The 26,678-nt window shown below is 40.0% G+C and overlaps 1 protein-coding gene across 1 annotated transcript; it reads left to right on the forward strand.

Moving 5' to 3' along the window:
- The first annotated feature begins 6,534 nt into the window (after window positions 1-6,534).
- Window positions 6,535-25,629, forward strand: LOC137331058 (vomeronasal type-2 receptor 1-like). The gene is made up of 6 exons (XM_067994660.1): window positions 6,535-6,749; window positions 12,336-12,627; window positions 15,612-16,508; window positions 18,465-18,692; window positions 22,414-22,537; window positions 24,391-25,629. Exons 1-6 carry the CDS (start codon window positions 6,535-6,537, stop codon window positions 25,386-25,388), a joined length of 2,754 nt encoding a protein of 917 aa, XP_067850761.1. The 3' UTR covers window positions 25,389-25,629.
- Window positions 25,630-26,678: the final 1,049 nt, after the last annotated feature.

Here is a 26,678-nt window from a genome sequence, read left to right on the forward strand (position 1 = left end):
AATTCGTTAAGACTAGCTGGAGCATGCTTACAGGGACCACTGGAGGCTGCGGGAAAAAAAGTGCATTTATTTTTAACTTACCTTTGAGTGGAGCCGGGGAGCTGCAGGAATTAAGCTTTTTACCCCCAAAAATCAGCTACAGGCAAGGACAAATATGACTCAGAGCTGGGGCTGCAGTTGGTGCTGCAGTAGGTGACATAGCTCTGTGATGCCTCCACTGCTCCTTGCTGCACGACAGGTATGAAATTCTTGACCTGGACACTCTAGTGGGAGAAGTGCTCTTGCGAGCTTCTCCCCTTCTGCATCTTCTCTCATTACTCAACCATTACTCGTTTTTCAAAAAAGGCAACATAATTCTATGCTGAGTCCGACCCCGATTCCCCTCCCCCCACAGTAGTGTCATTAACATTCATTGTCTAAAACTAAAACATCCTCCCTTCTCCCCAAGAAAAATAGAAATAGTCAGAAAAAGAAAAGGATATTACAAATCATAATCTTTTATAGCTTTTTTATGTTCTTTGTGGAGATGTTAGATGGGACTGGACAAGATGGCTTTCTTCTGCCTAAATGATTTAATCAACTTTAAACAATCTGTTTTAGTTATATTGTACTGTGATTTAATAGCACACTGTGATTAATAAAATCAAATCAGCATTAATGTAAGAACAGATAAAGGAGTATATCACCATCCCGACTTGGAAATATATCACCGTTCCTTCATCGTGGCTGGGTCAAAATCCTGGAACTCCCTACCTAACAGCACTGTGGGAGAACCTTCACCACACGGACTGCAGTGGTTCAAGAAGGCGGCTCACCCTCACCTTCTCAAGGGCAATTAGGGATAGGCAATAAATGTTGGACGCACCAGCGACGCCCACATCTCATGAACGAATAAAAAAAAATATTTTATAATGTGATATGAGCTTTGTAAATTGAACCATTGATTTTGTCAACCAAAATATTTTATGGTCCTTCTTGCGGTAGCCTCAGTTTCTACCTTAATTTTACAATAGTTACTTTCCTCTATTATTAAAGTATCCAATTGACAATATTCATCAAAGCTGAGTAAAACATGTAACTGATGAATAGTAAATTCTTTACGTTCATTTGTTAAGTCCTGAATACAAATACCGCCATTATGAATCTTGTATGAGTCCAATTGATTGGTACACTAGTGTCACCTTGTGCTTATGTTGTGTAGTTACATGTTCCACAAAATCCAAATGTATCATATACACCAGACTCTGCATAGCAGAAAAACAGATGCTGAATTAAATCTATTTATGTGAAGTTATCTGGGAAATGGATAAAATTCACACCTTGCACTCAACGGTGCTTTTCTTGGGCTGGAGTTGAGACACATTTAAAGATTTACTCTGGTTGCTATGTGTGAGCAACATTGCAATAAAATAGGAAGGTTTCCTATCTGTGATTTTATGATTTGGTGGAAAACTGGTGTAAAAGTCAGTGTGGCAGGCTTTGCACCAGCCTTGACCACCTTGGCCATCGCTGACACAGGCAAATTTTCTGGTGACAGCCTAATTAGAATAATTTTGGTGGGCTCCTGGGAGGATTGTCACCTGTGCTCTGGCTCCCAACTCAGATGAATGGTGGGAGAAGAAAAGTGATTGCTGCAGGCCTCAGGTACTTGTAGCATGGCAGCTGGGCCAGAACCCTGTAGGGCAACTGAAGAGGGTCAATTTTTATAAAGATTTTTAATTGATTGCTCTGTTTTAATGGGAACCTTTAAAATTTAAACCCTCTCCTGCCAGCCACAGTAATGCAAGATGCTAGGAACATGCTGGCGTTCCTTGTGTTCAGCGTTGTATGGAAAGTGTGACATCTGCTGTCACTTCATCATTACCATACGCTTACCGATATTGGGCAGATGTATTTAGTGACTACCACTGCTTCTGACAAAAAATCTCAGAGTGACAGCGATTGGCAGGGAGCTGGCATAATAGCTCCCGAGCTGGTAACTCACCCCCACCAACCCCAGAGCCATCTGAAATCTGGTGGAAACCCCACAGAAAATCAGGGCTCATATATTCACTATTTCTAACAAAATTGGAAATGCATTTTAAACAAGGATATTTATGGTTTCACTAGCAATAATAATCAAAGCAAATGTTCCTGCTATGTTTACAATATATTTATGTATAGTAACCAGAGGATTTCCCCCTCCCCCAATTGTTAGCACAGAGTAGTTAAAAGGTGCTTTACTCTGTATCAATGCTATACTAGACCTGGGAGGGCTAGATGCTGATACTGGATGTCCAGTATGGAAATGTGTGTAGTACCCCAGGACTAATATTCCTCATCTTGCTGAATTAATTAACAAAAAAAGTTAACGGCAATTCTTAGATTGCCCTCAGATCACTACTTTACAGCTAACCTTCAATTTCAGAAAGAAGAAAGCCTTGCATTTATATAGCACAACTTCAGGACATCTCAAAATGCTTTACAGCCAATTAAGTACTTTTGAGGTGTAGTCACAGTAGGAAACACATCAGCCAATTTGCGCATAGCAAGGTCCCATAAACACACAAAAAAGAGAACTCCACGGCTTTTCTTCGAAATAGTGCCATGGGATCTTTTACTTCTACCTGAGAGGGAAGATGGGGTCTCGGTTTAACATCGACACCCCTGACACTGCAGCACTCCCTCAGTACTGCACTGGAGTGTCAGCCTAGAGTTTTGTGCTCAAGTCTCTGGGGTGGGACTTTAACGCAAAACCTTCTAACTCAGAGGTAAGAGTGCTACCACTGAGCCACAGATGACAGTTAACATTTTTTTTATTCGTTCATGGGATGTGGGCGTCGCTGGCGAGGCCAGTATTTATTGCCCATCCCTAATTGCCCTTGAGAAGATGGTGGTGAGCCGCCTTCTTGAACCGCTGCAGTCCGTGTGGTGAAGGTTCTCCCACAGTGCTGTTAGGAAGGGAGTTCCAGGATTTTGACCCAGCGACCATGAAGGACCGGCAATATATTTCCAAGTCGGGATGGTGTGAGACTTGGAGGGGAACGTGCAGGTGGTGTTGTTCCCATGTGCCTGCTGCTCTTGTCCTTCTAGGTGGTAGAGGTCGCGGTTTTGGGAGGTGCTGTCAAAGAAGCCTTGGCGAGTTACTGCGGTGCATCCTGTGGATGGTACACACTGCAGCCACGGTGCGCCGGTGGTGAAGGGAGTGAATGTTTAGGGTGGTTGATGGGGTGCCAGTCAAGCGGGCTGCTTTGTCCTGGATGGTGTCGAGCTTCTTGAGTGTTGTTGGAGCTGCACTCATTCAGGCAAGTGGAGAGTATTCCATCACACTCCTGACTTGTGCCTTGTAGATGGTGGAAAGGCTTTGGGGAGTCAGGAGGTGAGTCACTCGCCACAGAATACCCAGCCTCTGACCTGCTCTTGTAGCCGCAGTATTTATATGGCTGTACAGATATATTTGAACAAATCATCAGCGGTAGTGATATTGTATATCAATGGAGAGCCAAAGGCTGGGAACAGTGCAATTGTAAGGAGGAGAGTTTTATCAGGGGTGGCTGCAGAAAGGGACAGGGTTTGAAGGAGTAGGGCGATTTGGGTGGTTAAGAATACAAGGAAGTGGTTGGAGATGGCCTTGTCAATGATAGAAGGTACAGGAATGGAAAGGCTACCGGACATTATATGGAGGGAGACGTTTAGGGAGGTGAATTCAGAGGAGAGAGGGTAAGGGGAGCTGAGGAGATTGAAATCACCGGGGATTGTCTTTGTTTCTCTTTGTCTCCTCATTAGTTCTATCTCACTCCCTTCTTGTTTGTTCTCTCCCCTTTTCTGGTTTGTTCTCTTTCGGTCTCTCCTTTTCTGGCATGCTTGGGCTGTCCTCTCTTCTGCCTCTCTTATCTATCTCTCCCCCTTTTCTTTTTCCTTCTGCATTTCTTACCTGTCACTCCAGTTTATCTCTTTGTGCTGGGAATGCAGGATGGGAGGAAAGCAGTCTTTTTGAACAAGAGATCTACTAGAGCTAGGCCACCAAAGCAGCAACAGGTAGCAGGCTGAGTCAGGCCATTATGAAAGTCGGGAAGCCCCGTGGAATTTCGAGGGCCTAATGTCTCCCTCCACGATTCAGCCTCTGTGCCCCAATATTTTTCCATCCTGCTTAGTAATAGTGACCTAGAAATTCCACAGGGGCTTCCCGGTCTCCTGCTGTAATTTCAGTGGAACACTGGTAGAACTCTGAGAGAAACGAAGTAAACAGCCATTCCGCACCATTTCTCCGAGGAGATCGGGAGAACCCCCACGAAATTTCAAGAGCCTAACAATGGTGATTGAAAGCTTAGTCCAAAAGATGGATTTTGTGTTGGCTTTTAAAGATGGAAGACAAGGAGTTCCACAGATTTGAGGTTCTGGGAAAGAATGAGTTAAGAATAGGAGCCTATGTAACAAGCAACACACTGACGGTCTAAGGAAGAGGACGAATGTGTAGGATAATATATTTGGAGTTTAGATGGAACAAGGGGGGAAAGTGCATAGTAGCATTAACTGTAGCAGTATCAATAAAATAAAGAGAAAAGAGTGATTGGAGGGCGAGAGCTGTGAGAAAGTAAACTAATTTTGCATTTTACGTGTCACTGGCTTTGATATTGCATTGGCTGTATGCAGTGTGACATGGGACCTCAGAGAACTGTATGCTTCAGCTAGCAAACTGCTTGACCCTCACTCTCATGTTTCATGGCGTCACCCTTGGTTAGATTACAGCCATGTAATGCCTAAACACCCATACAGTGTTTTCTATGTAACACATAATAGATATAAGATTTAAGTTGTCCATTGCAAAACTAAAACAATCATTATAAACTTTAGTAATTATGTAAAATCTACCCTGGTTTAGTCACATGGCGTTGGAAATGTAGATAAGAATGAAGTATTGTGTGGTGTTTCTATGATGTTCCTGAAGGTACTTTTCACAAAATAAAGCAATATGCAAAGAATGCTTGGAGACGTTGTTGAGAACTGTCGCTGGGAATAATCCAGAAAATCATGAGTCATGTGAACCAAATGTTGAGATTATTACTTTATGGCCATGGCAACTGTGAATTCTCAGAACAGTTGCTTGGAAGTAAACAGTTCAGTACAGTTAATTGTTTAATGCATGCTCAAAGGTATAGATGTTCATTATAATTTTTAGCAGAGGGAATAGGACAATAATCATCATTCATTTGGAACAGATTTGTTATTGGTTCATATAAATTAAATTTGTATACGGATTGAGAATTGGAACCGTTTTCTAACTTTGTGTATTTTCTTCGAAAACAAAATTGTAGTCCTCACTTTTGCGTTAACCTGTTGCATTGAATGAGGTCGGTATCTGTCATGGGATTGGCGAATCTGGCATTTTCTTCCTCACTGCTGAAGGAAAAAAATAAACAAAAGGGGAAATATAAGATTTATTCTACGTTTGCCTTGCTCCAATGAATGATGCCATAAATTGGGAAGCTTTGATCTGGAAGACTATGGCGCGTGCAGTAAAACTGGTGACTGTCCTTTGAAGGATGGCGTGACGAACAGATTCAAGGATGGCCAGTACCCCAAAGGATTAACTCTAACGATTATGAAAGATATAGATTGTTTCTTGTATCCCAACCCCATGGGGCAGTGTGCCAAACAGATCAGGACTTATCCTGAGACCCATAGAGGCTTTAGAACAGAAGGCTACATCAGCTGGTACTGAGGTCCATGGTGGCTTCAAACATGTTTGTCAAAAACATAGACCAACCGTAGCTACTGATTGCGATCCATCCCAATGGTTTAGATGAAAATTAATCAGCTGCTTGTCAATTATGTTGTTACTGTAATTAATTAGCAGGGGACTATTCGCAAAGCCAATGCTTGCGAAAAGAGACTTCCAACAGTCCTTGGGCCAGATACATTTAAATACCAATGCAGTCTATCTTCCAACCTTTTGCTGTTAAGAAATGAATGGTCTTAATGTTCTGCTAAGATTTTGACCTCATATTTAAATGCCACATGTCTCTTTTGTAGATTTATTTGAAAATGAACTGATCGGTAGTCGTTTCTTAGCGTGTGGCACGGTGTGCCTGTGTGTCCGTATTCATCAGTGTATCCTTGGTTCATAAACATGTGCACAAACAGAATTAAACAGCTAAGTAATCTAAGCTCAGTTTAACATATTATTGTGGATTGAATTAAATATTATGTGCTTTTTACGTCAATTTGCACCTTTTTTGGAAACAAAATCTATTTGGAAATGTAATTTTAATTAACTTTTTTATTTGTAACGTTAGCCGAGGACGATTGTCTGTGACAATAACAGCTGCCAAGACCAATAAAACACCTGAATTATATATGTTAATTTTTTGTTGGGTGAAATGCTGAGCTCTGCTTTGTAACCACATCCTTGGTCCCTCTGGGACGATATCAGAGCTTTTCTTTTGCTTGTTTCCTTGTTCTAGCCAATTGGGTTAAAGTTGGTGTCCCAGAAACCCATAAATGCTGGGAACTTACTGACATTCGAGTTTTTTCTCATGTCCTGCAAACCCTGAAATGGAACCGCGAATTTATTTACGTTTTTTGGTGTATTTAACCATTTCCGTGGCCGTCTCTGGGAAGCCAACATGCAAACTGAAAGGAAAATTTAATTTAAATAGTTTTAAAATGCCAGGAGATGTGATGATTGGAGGGATGTTTCCCATTCATTACAGAGTAGTGTCTTTAAATTCATCGTCCAACACATCGCCGCAGTCCTCGGGATGTGAGGGGTAAGAATTATATTCTCAGTTATAAGGACCTAATTGTTGGCTTATTGTCGATTGTTGCAACTCTGAGTCATTTCATAGTGAGTACGTGTCTAAAATAATCTTATTTTATAAGAAATAAAAAAAATGGGGAGGAGTTTGACTTTAAACTTTGTTTCTGAATTTGTTTTGGGGAGTTTTCATAAATAGCAGAACTTTAAGAAACCGAAGAAGTTAGTTTCCTCTTAAACTCGATTTTTTAGTAGTTTACAACTCGTTAAGTTGATTAGCACTTCAGACCTGTATATTGCAACAAAAAGCTGTCCGATTAAGTTGCTTGCTTGATGTGTTTTATTGCATCTTTGCTGAATCGATGATTTCTAGGGCGAAATGTATGGTTTATGGTACAGGTATATTAAGCACATAAGTTCAGTCGAATGTGGAAAGCGCATGAACCCTTGCAGCTCGAGGTGGTTCCTGGTCCTGTTGTGACCTCGGGTGCACGGTGTGGTTGTGGTGCCTGTGCCGCTGTTTTGATCGTGTTATACTCCATTATTGTATGAACGTTTACATTTGAAGTTAACTTACTATTTATCACCCGCAAAGTAACCAATGTGGCAGTACTAATACTATGAAACGCCATTCAAATCAAACATCAAGTAAATGCATTTTAATACTAATTCATTTAAAGTTTCAACGAAAACAAACTTAAAATCAAAATAACACTAACATGGAACTTATGGATTTTATAATCGGCTGCAGTGGTAAATATCCGCTGCTGCAGAGATATGTCTAATCGGTGAGTTAACAGCGTCATAGAATCACAGAAATCAAATTAACGGCACAGAAGGAGGCCATTCGGCCCATGGTGTCCGTGCCGGCTGAGAAAGGAGCCACCCAGCCTAATCCCACTTTCCGGCATTTGGTTCGTAGCCTTGCAGGTCACGGCTCTTCAAATGCACATCCAAGTATTTTTTAAATGAGTTGAGGGTTTCTGCCTCTACCACCCTCTGAGGCAGTGAGTTCCAGACCCCCATCACCCTCTGGGTGAATTTTTTCTCCCTCATTTCTGCTCTAATCCTTCTACCAATCACTTTAAATCTATGCTCCCCTGGTTATTGACCCCTCCACTAAGGGAGATAGGTCCTTCCTAACCACTCTATCTAGGCCCCTCATAATTTTGTACACCTCAATCAAATCACCCCTCAGCCTCCTCTGTTCTAAGGAAAACGACCTCAGCCTATCCAATCTGTCATCATAGCTAAAATTCTCCAGTCCTGGCAACATCCTCGTAAATCCCCTCTGCACCCTCTCTAGTGCAATTACATCCTTCCTGTAATGTGGTGACCAGAACTGTGCGCAGTACTCAAGCTGTGGCCTAACTAGTGTTTTATACAGTTCCAGCATGACATCCCTGCTTTTATATTCTATGCCGCGACTAATAAAGGAAAGCATTCCATATGCCTTCTTAACCACCTTATCTACCTGTCTTGCTACCTTCAGGGATCTGTGGATATGCACTCCAAGGTCCCTCACTTCCTCTACACCTCTTAGAATCGTCCCATTTATTGTGTATTCCCTTGCTTTGTTTGCTCTCCCCAAATGCTTTACCTCAGACTTCTCCGGATTGAACTCCATTTGCCACTTTTCTGCCCATCTGACCAGTCCATTGATATATTCCTGCAGTCTACAACTTTCCTCCTCACTATCAACCACATGGATTATCTATGTGTCATCCGCAAATTTCTTAATCATGCCCCCTACATTTAAGTCCAAATCATTAATGTATACCACAAAAAGCAAAGGACCTAGTACCGAGCCCTGCGGTACCCCACTGGAAACAGTCTTCCAGTCGCAAAAACACCCGTCGACCATTACCCTTTGCTTCCTCCCACTAAGTCAATTTTGGATTCAATTTGCCACATTCCCTTGGATCCCATGGGCCTTTACTTTTTTGACCAATCTGCCATGTAGGACCTATTAAGTATATCCAGTAATGACAAGGTAGAAACTTTCTTGACGATTTTTGCACACTCTCGCATCTTCCCTTTGAGAGTTACACCTCAGCCAATCAGTTTCACAGGTTTACCAATCTGTGGGTGGAGCGATTGTGTCTTGAATCAAAAGCATCCAACTTCACGATGCGTTATCTGTGTAATATCTAGTCAGCGAGCTCTGCATGTTTTTGGACCTCAAGAGAAGTAAGGTGGTGGAGAAGTAAGATTCATCCCAATTGTTGAAGAGAAATCGTAGGTTTTCGAAGGGTGAGGAGAAAACACACCTAAGGCTCTGCCCTTTACGGTATGCCATGTTTGTGCCTGTTTGAGAAAATCTACAGTGTTTACTGCACTGCAGGGAGACTCAGAAAACTAACATGGTTCTTCATTAGAGAAAAGAGGAAGCATAATCTAGATCTATAAGACAGTGCGAGGGATACAAGCAGGACATTTAATTTGGATTATAAACACTATTAATTCATGGTAGCTTTAAATCTTACGATTTATAAAATAATGCAGTACATTGGCACATCACTGCACTTTGCCACAGATTGATAGGACACAGATCTATAGCTGCATCACTCAATGCAAATAGGTGCTCCATTTCCCCCCAGAGAATGAACATTGGAAGGAAAGGCACTCTTGTACATCTTCCAGTAGTTAGCTCAAGAGCTGGCCTAGAAGTAAACCACTTGTATGCTATCTTAGCTAGAGCATGTGTGTGGTACAGGGAGCCTTTTTATATTCTTCCATAGAATCTTAAAATGACAGCACTGAAGGAGGCCATTCAGGCCTGGGCCAGTGCTAGCTCCTCAACTGGAACGATCTACACCAATCCTATTTCGTTGTATCATTTCATATTCTTCTTTTAGTGGTAGACTAAGGGCAGATTTTCTGATTGTGGTGCTGAGGCAATTGGACTGAAATGTGGCAACCTTTTCACTCATACAAATCAGGAATGACCAACCCTGTTGACTCCTCCAAGATCAACCCTAATTTAGTATTTGAAACAAGCTCAGTGCCTGGATTGGGGCTGGTGCTGGAGGCATTGCCAAAGGAGGCTGATGGAGGGAAATCTGTTTAGTCATCAGCCCTTAAAAAGCCTACAGCTAGATTTAAAAGGAAGTGGACATTTAGAGGTAAGTGACTGCATCTGGGGATTACAGTTACTAGCTTTTTCAAATAGGGAAAAGGAATGGCTGGCAAAAATTAGTTGGTGGCAAAACAAATCTGGATGCAGGAAATGAGTAAGACTGTGAGTAATTAATGGGGCAGCACTGTATCCAAAACCCTTGCTTGATAATTGGTGAAATAGAGGGGCTACTGCATGAAGTGCATGTGAGGGATGCATGTTTGCCATTCTAGGACACCCTGCCCAGAAGACAGCAATGCAGCATGCCTGGCAAAAGGAAGCAGCCAGGGTCAGTGCTGTGTACAGTATCCACAGGACCTGGGAATAGATGCAGAAGGAAATGGTACACATTATGGAAGCTGCCAAGGTAAGATCATTTAGTATACCAGTTAGCAGGTCTAAATATGCATGTCACAGAGTGTTGCAAATCAACCCGTTGCACATTTACTACTGGCCCGTTCCTTTCAGCTCTTTCATTACTTACCATGCAAAGCACATGTATAAGATGCAATTTACAATGGAAAGTATTGTGGCACATTGACATCTTCAAAGAGCCTCATACATAAGATAATTGTAACAAAACCTAAATGCATGGCCCCTGACTGATACGCATGATGGGTTGCAAAAAGAGCATATGTCTGTCCTTTAACCTTCTCTGCTCTGAGGAGAATAATCCCAGCTTCTCTAGTCTCTCCACATAACTGAAATCTCTCATCCCTGGTATCATTTTGTATGGTGTATCTTGGAGCCAACATTCTAACATTTGTTCTTTTTCTGTGATTGTAGGCCTGAAGAAACATCCTGCCAGGATTGCCAGTGGCCAGGAATGACAGCACCTTGCATCTCTCTCACCAATGTTTGCAAGCACAGCTATTCACACCCTAGAGGATGCAGTTAGTTAGTTTGAAGAGGTAGCATCATCACCATTCATATGTGAGGAGGACCAAGTGATGGTGGCAGATGTGGAGCAGAAATCTGCTGCCATGAATGGCCACATGACTGCCAGCAACTACTCTCCTTTGGGAAATGCAGTAGTGCAGTGATGTTGGTGTGTGTGCCATGCTGATGTTACTATTCAGTGGCAGAGGAGTTGAACATGTTGGCAACACTGGCTAATGCACCAGTCATACATTTGATACATGTGTGGGCATCATATTAGCTAATGTGACAAATTCTTATGCTAGCCTGGAAGGAGGCAGAGACAGAAAAGTTGAGGGTGGTAATGACTTTGACTGTCACTGGCAGTTGATGTCCCTGTAGTGCGGGTTGGTTACAGGTGTCCTTGTAATTAATGACACAGATGGATCTGAGCTGACCTGAAGCTTGTAGAGCCAGTTCTCCTTAGTAATTGTCTGATAAGTGTCTGTAAATATGGTTTGTGACGGCCTGGCACTGGTGTCATCTGATCTTCTAGATATACCTCCATTTGTCTTGTAACACTTCAACCATGAAATATTGGTGAGCTTGCACTCCCTGAGCTTCAGTGAAAGTTTGTAACCTTTCAGCTCTTCTGAAGAGTTGTAAATGCTTTAAGTCCTACTCTCTGGAACTCCCTCCCTAAACTTCTCCACCTCTTGTCTTTCTCCACCTTTTTAAAAACCTTCTCAAAACTTATCTTTTTCACCATGTCTTCGGTGTCCCTGCCTAATCTCTCTCTCCATGGCTCAGCATCCATTCCATTATCTGTTTGTTTTTTTCTTCCCTCCTCAGTGAAATACCCAGGGGAAATTTTCTATTCTTATAGGTGCTTTCTGAATGCAATTTGTTGTTTGTTGTCATTGTTTTTGTTGCTATCATCATTGACTAGGTATGGCTGTTAGTGGTTCTGAACCTGAACTAGCAGCCCACAGGTTGTGAGTTAAAATCCCACAATGGAAAATTGTTAAATTCAATTCAATAAATCTGGTAATTTGAGGCTAGTGCCAGAAAATGACCATGAAAGCTATGGATTGTTAAAAAAACCACAGCTAGTTCACTAATGTGCTTCATGGAAGGGAACTTGCCATCTCTACTTGGTCTGGCCTACATGTAACTCCAGCTGCACCAAGTGGTTGACTCTTAATGCCCTGTGAAGTGGATTAGTAAGTACTGCCATTTTAGGACAAGTGGGGATGGGCAATAAATGCAGACTTGCTAGCGTTGCTCATATCATGAGAACAAATAAGTAAAAAGAAAATTCTTGATAATACAAAAGCATTTACTAGGCACATGTCAAACTATTTGGATGGATTATAGCACTGATACTGGAAAATTATGAAGTAAAATGGTGGCTGCTATTATGGTACCATAACTGTGTATCATATAAATCACAAGTTCTCGTGAAAGTAATACTTTACCTATAAAATACATTCTTTTACCTCTTGAATTCCCACTGGCAGAGTTCATATATGGATTTGATGACTATAATTTATTTACTTATTATGTGGTTTTCTAGATGTGAGATGGAATTTTGTCATAACCTTTCATTGATTTGCTGAACAGATTCAATTTCAGAGCTTTCCGCTGGGCCAGAACAATGATCCATGCAATTAATGAAGTCAACCAGAATGATTCAATTCTACCTAATATACGGCTGGGATACACAATCTATGACTCTTGTTTTACCATTTCCAAAGCTGTTGAAGGAACACTGACTTACCTGACTGGACAGGATGAAGCTGTACCCAACTACCGGTGTGGCTCGGGAGCTCCTTTGGCAGTACTGATTGGAGCTGGTGGATCAGCTCTCTCTATTGCAACTGCCAGAATTCTGGGGCTGTACTACTTTCCTCAGGTAACCGAATGTGAAATGCAATAGTTACATAGAATTACATAGAATGTACAGCACAGAAACAGACCATTCGGCCCAACTGGTGCACGCCAGGGATAATGCTCCACACGAGCCTCCTCCCTCCCTACTTTGTCTAACTCTATCAGCACATCCTTCTATTCCTTTCTCCCTCATGTGTTTATCTAGCTTTCTCTTAAATGCATCTATGTTGTCGTCTCAACTATTCCTTTTGATAGCGGGTTCCACATTCTAAGTGATAAAATCTAATCTTTCATTAGAATTTCATAAAAGATGTGAACACTAATTTTGGGGAAATTGAATTATTGCAGCAAACTATCCATCTGTGATATGTATGTTTGCAAAGTATTTCATATTTTAAAGTTTTAACATACTGAATAGTAAAATTGAGTGAAATAACTTGCTCAATAATATGTTTGAAATGTTATACATCTTATTGGAGGTTACCTTATGTACAAAGTTGAGCTTTAAGAATGAATGGTATTCTGAGGGAATTATTCTTTAATACTCAAGTATAGCTTTTAGATGGGATTAGAATTTTAAATTGTGTCTCTTAGGTAGCAGTAGCTCTAGAACTGTTACTGCTGATGCACAACTTTCACAATTTCTTAAAGAAAATTTTCTTCATATTTAAAAACAGAATTGTCTCTAGGATAAAATAATAACCTGTGGAGATTGAGAAAGAAAATGAGCAGTTGCCATGCAACCTTTTGGATTCTGGAAAGGCATAGTTAATATATTACTTCTTGTTTTATAAAATATCTAAGAAGTTTGAAATTACAAACCAACCAAGTGAAATTAAAATAGAGGATACACAGCTTCCAGTGATGGGTTATATTATTTCAGTGATTCCAACTGTATGGCCAATAAATGGCAATAAGATTAATAAGTGTTTATAGCTCACACCCTTTTATTAAAGTTTGCAATGTATACACCAGTTAAATGTTTATAATTCTGTATTTACAACTTTGTTACAAATTTGTTAGTGATGCAAGATTATACCAGTGTTAGTATTTTGTACAATTTATTGTATTGTTCAGCTAATCGTAAATTAAACCCGGATTAATTAAATGTTATGCAATAGCATTGATTTGTGCAAAATATAGGAAATAGTTTCTAGATGAGAAGCCATAAGGCCTTACCTCCCGAATAAATAAGTCAGGTTTCTTCCCAAGCTGGCCAATTCATTTCTGATTATGTTATATTTTAATTTGCTGCTAGCTTATGTCTGAAAAAATGAATACCAACAGTACAATGTTATTGGAGGAATGTCTGACTCACCAGTACAGTATGAGTTGGCAAGATTTAAAAATGGGAAAGAAAGAAATGGCTTTTTCTTTCTCTCCCTGCTCCCCAAGTTGATCCAATTATTATTTGAAAGCTCAGGGGCCATTTAAAAAAAATCATTGAGGAATTAAGTTGTCATGTTAAGAAAAACTTCAATTGCTTCAAATTGGAAATTAAAGGTAAGTGCCACTTACAAGCTTCTCACTGACATAAACTAATGGGAGAATTCTGCTCCTTTGGACCAACATTGGAAAATGGCAAGACCATACAAAAATGAGGTAATAAAATTAGCCCCTCAAATATATTCGGTCTAAGGGGATGTGTCTGGGATTGATACAGCTGTCAATACTTGGACCTTGTTAATTTGACACTGCAAAGATTCTTAGTTGTGTTTTAAATCCTGTTCATGTAACAACTGTAGATTATTTAAAACAGTATTGTTTTATGTTGCAAAACAAAATAACATTTAAAATAGGCCCAGAAAACAACAACACTCTTCCATTAGAATGGCCAGTAGCATAGAGTATTGTACAATAGAGGTCACTGTTGCTTTAGGAATATTCTGAGAAATTATATTTAACTATTACTGTATGGACTGGAGACATCAGTACTAGTTGCAGACTTAGTTTTACTAGTCTTAAATTTACTGTGTCAAAAGGTTTCCTCTCCTTTCACATGGCTATTGTACTCAGTTCCCACTTATTGAATCACCATTTCTTGGTTAATCGACAGGCAGGCTGTTCAATGCCTATAACAATGATATAAGCAGTGGGCTGATGTAATTCAATTCTGAGAACCTACCCATAACTCCCTGACTCAGATCTGAAGCTCACATCACATGGAATGGAATCGTGTTTGATGTGCCTTCTGTGGATGTTTTCTGCTGTTTTTTTTAAAAAATAGGACAATTTGAACTTGAAACATGCAGAATTTACAATTTACAAATTAATGGCAAATGTCCAATTCAGTTGGGTTTGGAACTTAATTTGTACTTGTCCTTTAATAAAAGTAAGCATTTTCAACCCCAAATCCAAAGGTGGGGTACATACACCTGTCCCATTCATAAACATATTTTTAAAATAAAATCAGGCTGATCAATTCCTGTTTTTACCTCACCTCTTTTTGTAATAAATGAACACCATTGTGCCTGACATAAACTACTTTATTGAATAGGAATATGACAATGAATAATGGCAGTACGGTGTCCAGGACAGAAAATGCCAGAAGACATGTTCTGATGGTACAATGTAAAAATTATGACTGGAGTGGTACAATGCATTGTTTTTCCAACATGTTGTACAGTGCAGTGCGAGGTCATGGATTCCTGCCTATGATGCTCCACACACACAATCATCTATTAGCTATGTTAATAAGGAGGCACTGAACAGGGTGAAATCAATGGGTGAGTCAATGGGTTGCTCTCGCAGTCCAGAAGTCTAAATGACCAGATCAAGAGCCATCTCGGCAGAGGTTTAGGAACATTAGCATAGTGCATAAAACATCCATGGAGATCTAAAGGGAAGGTTAGAAAAATAAGGTGAGGTGAAAAAATAATTGCCCACAAGCACAACAAAAGTTTTCAAAAATTTTGGGGGAGAAACAGTAACTTGCATATGTTATCGAGATATTGTATAATTTGTGGCAGGAATTTTTAAATAATCTCTTTGACTACTGTTTTGCAGGTGGATTATTCTGCCTCTTGCTCAGTTCTCAGTGATAAATTTCAGTTTCCATCCTTTATCCGAACCATACCAAGTGATACTTTTCAGTCCAGAGCAATGGCAAAACTTGTGGTGCACTTTGGATGGACATGGGTGGGCACAATAGCATCAGATGACGACTACGGAAAATATGGAATTAAAAGTTTTAAAGAAGAGGTAGAAAAGGCCGGCGTATGCATCTCTTTCTCTGAGACTATCCCCAAAGTTTATGCAAGACAGAAAATAGTTCGGATCGTAGACACAATTGAACGATCAACGGCCAAAATCATTGCAGTCTTCTCTGCTGATATCGACCTGAGCTCTTTAATAGAAGAAGTCTTGCAACGTAATATTTCTGGCAGAACATGGATAGCAAGTGAGGCTTGGATTAACTCTGCACTGATTTCCAAACCAGAATATTCCTCACTTTTAGGTGGAACCATTGGATTTGCAATTCAGCGAGCTGATATCCGTGGTCTACGCAATCACCTTGTTCAATTAGATCCAAGAAATTCTGGAGAAAAACTGATAACTGAGTTCTGGGAGAGAGCCTTTGATTGCATGTGGCCTGAGCATGGGGTGGCTGTCAGTAGAATACTTGATTATAAAACAGCTGATTATAACAGAACAATTGCAGATGCTAAGAATAGAATCCATAATATTTCCCCTCTTTCTCAGAGGTTCTGTACAGGAACGGAGCGTTTAGATCAAATTGATAATACATATGCTGATGTATCCCAACTGAGGCTGACATACAGTGTGTATAAATCTGTATACACTGTGGCACATGCACTTCACAATATGTACACCTGTAAGACAGGAGAGGGTCCATTTGTAAATGGAACATGTGCAAGCATCAAAAATTTTCAGCCGTGGCAGGTATGTTTTCAATGGTTTTCATCGCATAGCTCTCATGGAGCTAATGGATTTATTTTAATTAGTTTCTAGTTAGTAACAATGTGCTGCTTTTCAGTGAAGTAACGATACGAACACCAGTGAAATGTCTGACAACACTGAGGAAAAATTATAGAATGGGAACATTACTCTTTCCAAGAGTTGTGTCCATCACTCTTCCAGCCTGTATACTCGCCCTGTTTAAGGTTCTAATTTCTGAAGAAATTATTAAAAATTAAAATGGCGTATCATTATGTTTGCTTCTGCAAAATGTGAACAAACGCTTAAAGGGGCAAGTGAAATGGAAGTGAATTTCAAAGTTTTTCTCTTTTTTTAACAGCCGTGGAATGTTTGGTAGGGATTATTGAATCGGACTATTTTTAAAGGTGCACTGTTGTCTTTCTAAACACTCACAGAAAGCAACCTCGGTTTGTAAACATGGTGTGCCTGAGGATGTCATTGTGCATAGAGCATCACGCGTAAATCACTGACCACATTTATTAGATACATGTTTTAAATGTAGTTATAAATAAGCATGTTTTTTGGAAAGAATTCTTTGGAAATCATTGTTCAGGAGTTGAGTCTGACAGTCCAGGGGTCCAATTGAAAGTATAGTGAAGAGTCTGACAACGGGGAATTGAGAGTTTGATTGAGAGCTTGATGGAGTTCCATAGAGATTTGGTACAGAGTCAGAAGATCTAATAGAGAGTCGGGAGTTTGTCGCAGTGTTACCTATTCCCCAGGCAGAAGGTGGTGGTTTTTTGAGGATCTGCCGCTTCTCGCAAATCTCCAAAGAATATGGCAATGGCTCTTTTAAATAAAGAGCTTAATATTCATGGTTGATAGACTGTGTGAAGCCTAATCAAATATTTATGGCTTGAGTCAGAAATGCTGGAAACTAAATTTTAAGATTAAATATTGAACAAGAAATGATTGCCCCTGTGGTCATTACATTACTGATGGTTACTAATAGTGAAATATATTACTGAGAATGACCACCGTGGAGCTGACGGAAGTTTTAAAGATGTTTTTGTTTCTATTTGGAATTTTATTTTAGCAATGTGCTCTTTATACAGCATTCCAAATTCAATCTCCTCACAAATGGCTTGATATCCCAATATGTGGGTGAGATTATCTTGCTGGCTGTCATCACTTTTTCATTTGTTTGTAAAATAGCAATGAGAGCAAGCATTTGATTTTCCTCCCTTTACAAGTGGCAATGGTATTGCGACACTGCCAGGACTTGGAATATGGGACTAAATTTCTGCCCATTCATATTCAATGGTAGAAAATCTAACCAGTTTACAAGTAGGAAGTCTGTCATTATGTTAATCCAACACACAGTTTCCCCTATTTCTGTCAGTGCTGCTTCCGCTGGAAATGAGGTAAATAGAAGCTGGCGTTACTCATGTCATGCTCAGCCAAATTAGCTCTTGGGCACCTGAAGACATACTCACATCGAAGAAGCCTGTCCTTGATGGAACGGGATGTCACCTGTATAGATAAAAACATGAGCTGACAGGGAATTTGTTCGAATTCCCAATTAAACACTTCTTAGAAAGTTGCTTGACAGCTGCATTGCTGCAAAATGGCTGCTACCACGAATAAAGACTGCTCACTGAACAACGGAATGTTTCCATTTCGAGCTTCACGAATTAAAAGTGACAACCTTAGAGAGTAGAAGGCTTTATGTTAGTACTGATGGCAGCGAAAGCACTTCCACACCTTCAGTCAACCTCATCATCTTGCGTAAAAACTGAGGGTAGCTGTCAATCAAATTTCAATATTCAAATAAGACGTGATCGGATTAGAAAAATAATGTAATTTAAAAGTAGATGTTTGATTTCATCCATTGAACTAAGAACGTTAATTCTCCGTGTTGCTGTTTTATATTCACAAACAATACTTGTCTCTTGTTAATTTTTCCTTTGTTCCTTTTAGCTTATGTATTATCTGAAAAATGTTCGGTTTAAGAGCCTTCTAGGGGAAGAAATATATTTTGATGTAAATGGAGATATCGATGCAGTGTATGATATTATAAACTGGCAGAGAACCCCCAATGGGTATATCTCTTATAAGGTAATAGGAAATTACAATGGAACCGCACCTCCAGGACAAGAGATGACTGTCCAAAATGACTCTATAATTTGGAACGATGATCAGATTACGGTATGTAAGTAATAGAGCATCTATTTTACTTATCGCAGAAGATGATTTAATAGAATATGATTCTTATTTGTGCTTAGTAGCCAAAGAGGTTAAGTCAAACATGGATTAACCTAACTGTTAACTTTGAACCCTGAACATCAGTTCATGAAATGAAAGCAATAGCATCTTAAGTGTAAGTGAATTAGCAAGTATTTTACTCTATTGAAATATTCAGATGTGTCAAATTATCAAAAGTGACACAACGGATGAATTTTAACCAGGACCGGGTTTTGGGTGGGCGGAGGGGTTGGGGAGGCGGTTGTTGGGGAACTGCCATAAATTGGCAGAGTTCCGACCCGGCCGTCCACTTTCTGGGTATAATTTCCGGCAAGCCTCCGGAGCGCCTTTTGAAGCGGGAGGCGGGGTTGCATTTACTTTGCTGACATTGCGTCATTTAATAATGCAAACTGGAAGATAAGTCGGAAGGAAGCTCCAAGGTTCTCTGATGCCTCCCTGGTGAATGTCCTATTGCAAGAGATGAGGGCAAGGAGGGACGTTCCCTTTCCCTCATGTAGGAGGAGGTTTGCCAAGATTGAAATTAATCACCATTATCACATTTGGCACTTTGGTCTGCAGTATCTTTTCATAGCAGCTTCGGAATCTGTATTGTCAATATATTATTGATATAAAAGTTGGATGAACGATTTCAGTGTTCTTTAATGAAGGAGTAAGGGAGTAGTGAAGGAGGTAACAAGGATTTTTAATGCGCCGGGGCTTTGTCTAATTTTTCAGGGGAGGTCACCTGAAGCACTGTGCTAACAAATGTTCCTTGGCATCTCTGGCTTCAAGGTGTTGTGCTAGCCCTCCTTCTTCTGCTTCGACCTCACCTTCACACAAGTCTCCCTCTTCAGATGAATGACTGTTACTACTGCTCTGCCTCCTCAAAATGCAATCCTCTCTGTATTGCCATGTTGTAATATGCAGTACACTACAATGTTGTGGGAGACTTTGGGGTAAATTTTAACAGGGAGCCAGGAAGAGGGATGGGGGGGGAATTCCTAACTGGAAACCTGGAAGTATGGGTTTCCCCGGCGTTCTTACAATTTTGACATAAGGACGTCTTTTAATTTTTTTTGTAAGCTTCCTGCCCGACATGCCAGCCAGATTGACAGGCTGGCTGTCAGTCGGAAGGGAGAGCAGCCAGGGAGTGGATGCCAGCAGGTAAGTCTTAGATGGGGGTGGGGGGGGGGGGTGGAGTTGGTCATCGGGGTCAGTCATGGGGGTCAGACATCAGGGTGGGTATTGGAGATCATGGGGGTGGCGGAGATCGTGGGGGGTCAGCTGATCGCGTGTGTGGGATCATGGCAGGTGAGCTTGTTGCGCTTGGAGGAAGCACTCCTGCTCCTGCTGGCCCACAAGCAGTGCAATAAAGGCACTTATCTGTTGATCTGGGCCTTCTCGCCTCCTCTTACGTGGTGTGAATCAGAAGGCCCGGGAATTCCAGCCCCCTGGTGTTGAAAATAAAAAAACTATTAAAATGGAGGCCCGCAGCCTCCTTAAAAGATTTCAGTGACCGATCTGCTGCCTGAGAGTGGGTTGGTCGCCCGCCCCTTGACCCGCCTCCGTTAAAACCAGAAGTGGGCGGGTTGCAGGCGGTTTGGGGCCGGGTTTTACTTCTTTATGATTTTTACCTTTCCACCCACCCGCTCGTGGGGTTAAAATTTGCCCTGTTGTGTGGGGTATATTTAGGGAACCTGGAGACCAATCCAGGCTCCTGAAGCTTTGCGTCAAGAGCTTTGTATTGTGCTCATTGATGTACCTGGTGGTTCCATGCTCTTGTTATACCTCAGCTGTTCAGACACGTGGATTACGGAGGGGTATCATCAGCCATGTGTGGAGGGGGTAGCCCTTGGCCCTAAACAGCCATCCTCTTACATTCCTGAAAGGGTGGATTAGTGGGGAGATGGCTGATTGTCGCAGGATGTAGGTTTTGTGACAGCTGCCTGTGAAACTGGCGCTGACTTGCATGATCCTTCTCTAATAATGATGGATCTGTTGATGAAAGCTGTTGGATGCCTACATGAGTGCAGTCTATTACCCCCAGACACAAGAGCAGCTAGCTACTGCTGCAAATCCTAGTGCACTCTCATTTTGACTGTTGGTGTCAATGGGATAGGTAATGTATTGGTTAGCCCTGGAAAATAGGGCATTGGTGACCTGCTAGATGAAGATCTGATGTACTGCAGATTGGGAGATACGAGAGATGTTCCCGTAACACCCTGGAAGGAGCCTGAGGCAAAATAGTTAAGGGTGGTGATGACTTTGACAGCCACTGGCAAAGCATGGCCACCTGGCCCAGAAAGTAACAGATCTTGTTTCAGGAGGCTGCATACATGAGCGACAGCCTGGCTGTTGAAATGCAGCCTCCTCATGCAATGTTCCTCAGAGATATCCAGGAAAATGACTCGACCCATAAACCTCCTACGAACAGCTTCCCTTATCCGTGGTTTTCTAACAGGTCCACCTGCTGCTCCTCCTGCTTCTTGAGGCTGCTGCTATTGTTGCTGTTGCTACTCCTGATCCTCCATCTCTTCCTCCATCCAAAACAATGAAACTAGAATTGCACTCATCATAAATTGTGAGTGCTTATTCAGGGCGAGTAAGGCAAAAAAGATCAAAATCAAGCAATCTCCAAGCTCAAAAATTCATTCGAAATCCAAAAAGCACACTGGCACACAGATCCCTATCATCTGAGTGCCTGCACCTGACTGCCCCTTTAAATAACACGTCCAGTCTATCTCTCAAACCAATCCTGTGATCAGTGGGTGCTAGGCAGGACTTTCTACTTTTCTAGTTAAAATTGCGTTGGGGTCTTGAGTACATCATAGGTCCCCAATTTGCATATATTCATGAGGCGCCCACCTGCTTCCAGCAGGTGCCTCAATCACCTAAAAATACTCCATGATTAAAATAAGCGGCAATTGGGACTCGAATGGAAATGGTGTGGTAAGTGCACTGAAGCAATTTTAACGGCATGACTGTCCCGTTCTTGCCGGGAGGGTTAGTTTAAAATTGCCCCCAACATTCTGGTCACAAATCGGTTCAATGGTCTCACCCTTCATTCAGTTTAAGCAATGTGTTAGCATAATGCTTGTATCATCATTTGTGCCTTGGTGAATTTTTGAATTCAATGTCATTGTGCCACTTTGCTTTGTATTATGCAAATTGTGACAATTAAATCATTTAGTTTCCACTCTTTACATCACTTCCGTAATACTCCTAATAAGTATTGAGGAAAATGGCTGCCTACAGTGTCCACATGTACGGACGGGGCCCTACTAAAATGCACATTATGATAAAAAGATTACACTTTGCAAATATTTAGCTACATATTTGCTATTTTGCAAACTACCATGAAAATTCTTGCTTTATTCCATTTTGTCATTTATAATGGTATACAAACTATGCAAGAATGAAAATAATATCTACCATTCCCCATTTTATCATTGTTATAGTTTTATATATGTAAGAAGTTATCAGTCCTGCAGTAGGTTTTCACAGCTTATGTGCTAATATATTCACAATCAAAGTGCTTATTTTATACCATGTTTTTGATTTGACAGGTTCATTCACTTGAAATTTTCCCTTAGGCCAGAAAAATGTCATTTTTTTTGCAGTCTTTTTTGTGCAAATTGCTTTCTGGAAAATCATACTTAATTTGTATCAATGTCCCATTTGGCAGCCCCCATTTTCTGTATGTAGTGAGAGTTGTCAGCCTGGCACCAGGAAGGGAATTCGACAAGGAGAACCTGTTTGTTGCTTTGACTGCATTCCATGCGCTGATGGCGAGATAACTAATGAAACAGGTTAGTTAAATAATTTTCTGATGAAATAATACTTCTGTTTTTATAAATTTATTTTACACAATAAATTATAAAATCTAAAATGGAATGCAAGTGCAGAAAAAATGTCAAGACACAAATATATTAATTTCTATTAGTGCAATAACCTTGAAGAAAATATGAGAGGTAATTTTATGAAATTCCGGTTCCAACGATTTTAAAATGAATGGATGGAAATTGTGGGGACTATGCATCTAAATTCTCAATATGCACTCCTGGCAGGTAAGGCTGCCTATAGGAGCATGATTTTGTAACATTACCTCTATAGTTCACATTATACTTGCACATACAGAATATACGGTGTTAGCTTCTTAAGTGGAAGGAATGTGTTAAAGAAAATGCCCAACTTGTGCATTTGTGATAGTACAAGGATAAGTATTCAAATGCCTGCATGTAATGAGTATACATTGTAAAAGCTGCTCTTAAATGTAATTAGCACATTTTTATAGTTGATTCAAGTTGAATAACTGATCAATTCAATTTTAATATGAACAATTACTAAAAGAAATTCTCAATGACATAAGAACATTAAACCTATATTGAAAATCCTGTAACACACAGACATAACCTTATAGTTCTGTAGTACCAGATATTTAATGGCATGTCCAGCCCTTGTCTCCTATGCTGTTTTGTATTCTCCGTGTTTTAGTAATGTTTCCTTTCTCTTAGCTCCCTCCATACTGAACAATTCCTTTGTGAAGTGGGGGGGCGGGTGCGGGTGGCAGAGGAAGGGACCACTTACTCTTAGGTAACTGCTAATACCTGCTTTATAAGCAGCTAATGCTACTCTGTAACCTGCCAGTACAAGACGCATGAAAGTTCTGCAGATTAATTCATGCTCCAGGTTTCTTTCCCTCCCATAAGGAAGATAGCTAGTCTTCATTTGACGCCCTCTAATCGCCTGGCCTGAGTTCAGGAAATCAGAATAGAGGGAATCGCTGGCACGGACCTACATATTACCACTGCTAGATAAAGAACATACTGCTTCACCAGCTTGTAGCATTCTCATCGTAATCCTTATATCACTCTTTCATCCTGTTGCATAGCTTGTCAATGGTAAATAAAGAACAAAGATTGATGACAGTAGGAGAAGATCAGAACTTGAACGGTAAAACTTGAAGTTAATAGCTTGAGACAGGAAAGCAAATAGTAAGACATGACAGTTGAATTAGAAAATACAACCCCCTGTGGTAAAACTTGGTGAATTTGAACACCAGAACTGGAACACTGAATGATAAAATACAAAAACAACCTGAACAACTATCTACCTTATTTGGGAATGTCTGTCAGAGGTTTAGCACTATCTCAGGAGTAAGATGAATTTGTAAACTTGACTTTGGTTCCTACATCCAGACAATAGTTATTCTAAGGAATGAATGGTCAAGTGACTGAAATAAGTGGTTGGGTAGACCCCAATTCGTCATTGTGTCACAGAATTCATCATTGGATTATACAAGATCGATTCATTCACTTTTCTCAAAAATAACAGAAATTTTGAGTGAGAAATGAGACTCCTTGCAAGAAAAATAGAATTATTTGACTTGTATAAAAAAAAATGACCTGAAGTGGGAGGGAACAGCTTTCTTAAGTAAATAAATGTTGCTAGTTCTGTTGGATTAAAAGTTGAGAGAAAAGCAGCATTGCACGTCAAATACATTGTTAATACTACAACAGTGATTGGAGTATACTTAGCAAAAGTAATGTCTATTTGAGCTATTTAAGTGGAATTAGCAGTACATTACCAGAATAAACTTGAAAATAAATAATAGATATGTGTACATCAACTACATAACAAGATTTTGATGTTTATTTAACAGATTCACGGGAGTGCATTCAGTGCCTTGAAGATTACTGGTCCAATGCAAACAGAGATGAATGTATACATAAAGAGATTGAATACCTTGGTTACAACGATGCCTTGGGAATAACATTAATAGCACTATCGATATTTGGGGCCTGCATTGCTGCAGCCATTGCTACAGTTTTCCTGGTTCGCAGGGATACTGCACTTGTAAAAGCTAATGATCGTGGACTGAGCTTTGTGCTGTTATTTTCACTAGTTATATGCTTTCTCAGCTCAATCATCTTTGTTGGCCAGCCAGTAGCATGGTCTTGTATGACACGACAGGTTCTTCTTGCTATTAGCTTTGCTACCTGCCTTTCATGTGTGTTGTCAAAGGCTGTTAATCTGATGCTCAAAGCCAGAGCAGCCAAAGCAAAATCACCTGAAGGCACAGAGAAAAAATGTATTGGCCCTTTCCAGCAAAGAATTATTGCATTAATCTTTGTCTTATGCCATGCTTGTCTTTGTGCAGCTTGGTTACTAATTTTCCCTCCTTACCCTGACAAGAATACACTGTCTCAAAATATCAAAATAATTCTGGAATGCAATGAAGGCTCTGTAGCATTTCTGTGTTGTGTGTTAGGATATGATGCATTGCTGGCTGGCATTTGCTTTATTTTCGCTTTCATTGCTCGGAAATTACCTGATAACTTTAATGAAGCTAAGTTTATGACCTTTGCCCTGCTTGTCTTTTTTATTGTTTGGATTTCTTTTGTCCCGGCATACTTAAGCACTCGGGGAAAATACATGGTAGCTGTTGAAATGTTTGCAATTTTGGCATCCAGTTTTGGCTTGCTTGCTTGTCTTTATGTTCCTAAATGTTATATTATCTTATTGAAGCCAGAGAGGAATACAGAGGAATTAGTTAATGGCAAAACTGATGCAAACGACAAGAGTGCACCACCAACCTCACAGTCACTGACCACTTCAGGAATAAGCACCGCCTGTTCAACAGTTACACTCAATGAATAAACTTGCTTACAAACAGGATCTGTATGTGATGTTAAGACTATTTTCGCTGCTTGAATATCCATTATTGTAGTCCTCAAGCATTTAAGGAAGCTATAGATTGTATATCATGCATATAAAATGCCAATGGATTATATTTTAACGTCAGAATTTATAGAATTTATTATTCTTCTTGTCTACCCCTGGCCAACTGCCTGTGTGCAAAACTATAAATGTGTAACAACCCGAAACCTGAAGAAGCAAATCAAGGTAATTTTGTATTCTTAACTGCAGGACCTATAACTATATTTTATATTTTAGAATATAATGAAGTAAAGCCATTTTGTTTAACAAGCATAATATTTTGAAAGCATTATTTCCAAAGACTTTTTAAAAATATGATTTACCACAGAGATTAGATTCTGAAATTGCATGGTTTGTGTACTGTTGATTATCTTCACCCCTAGTCACTGTTAAATGCAAAATCAGTAACTAAAAGGGAATCGGCAGGATTGAGTAAGAAGGTGAACATCATCGAACAAATTGCATGATTGTGGACTACAAAGTATGAACTAAAAAATACAATTAAAAGTAACTCTGGGATGGGATTTTGCCAATGTTAATTTAGAAAATTGCATTATCAGTACAAAACCAATGCTGGGTATAAAGGCCCCTTTCACCTGCCTTTCATTTACCTTGCAAGCATGTCCTAAATGAAGATTGAGGTGTATATATGCTGCATACATGATAGCATATGTTTTCAATGGATCTGTTAACAACACCGGGTATAATAGGTTTACCTTGGGAAGATATCAAACCAGACTGCACATTTGTGGTTCTGAAGTAGCTGTATTTGTGTTCTATTTATGGTTATTTAACACAAATAAGCTTAAAAAATATTGTTGCCACTTATGGTGGCTGAAAAATTAACATGTTTCTATTTAATAGCAGACTTTCTGCTATTAGTAACCAAGTTGTCTGCTATTAAAATAAATAGATAATGCTGTGTTAAAATAGTGGACAAAGGAATGCAATATGAACACATTTAAGTTTTATAATTGCCAAGTCATTTTGGGCTAAGGCGTTTAATGAAAATGTTGTTACTGTACCTGTTTTCATAGCAATTTATTTACAGAATGTCATACTGAAATAAAAAAAGGACAGGGCCTACTAATCTCATCAAAAGTTTATATTCTATTGGATGCAGTTTATTCAAATTGAACCACACACTTGTGCTGATATAAAGGACTAATTAAAAATCAGCAATTGTTTTACTTGTTTTTCTTTTCCCCTCTCATTTATTCAGACATAACC

The sequence above is a fragment of the Heptranchias perlo genome, chromosome 13 (genome assembly GCF_035084215.1).
Source record: "Heptranchias perlo isolate sHepPer1 chromosome 13, sHepPer1.hap1, whole genome shotgun sequence".
In the NCBI taxonomy this organism is placed as follows: Eukaryota; Metazoa; Chordata; class Chondrichthyes; order Hexanchiformes; family Hexanchidae; genus Heptranchias; species Heptranchias perlo.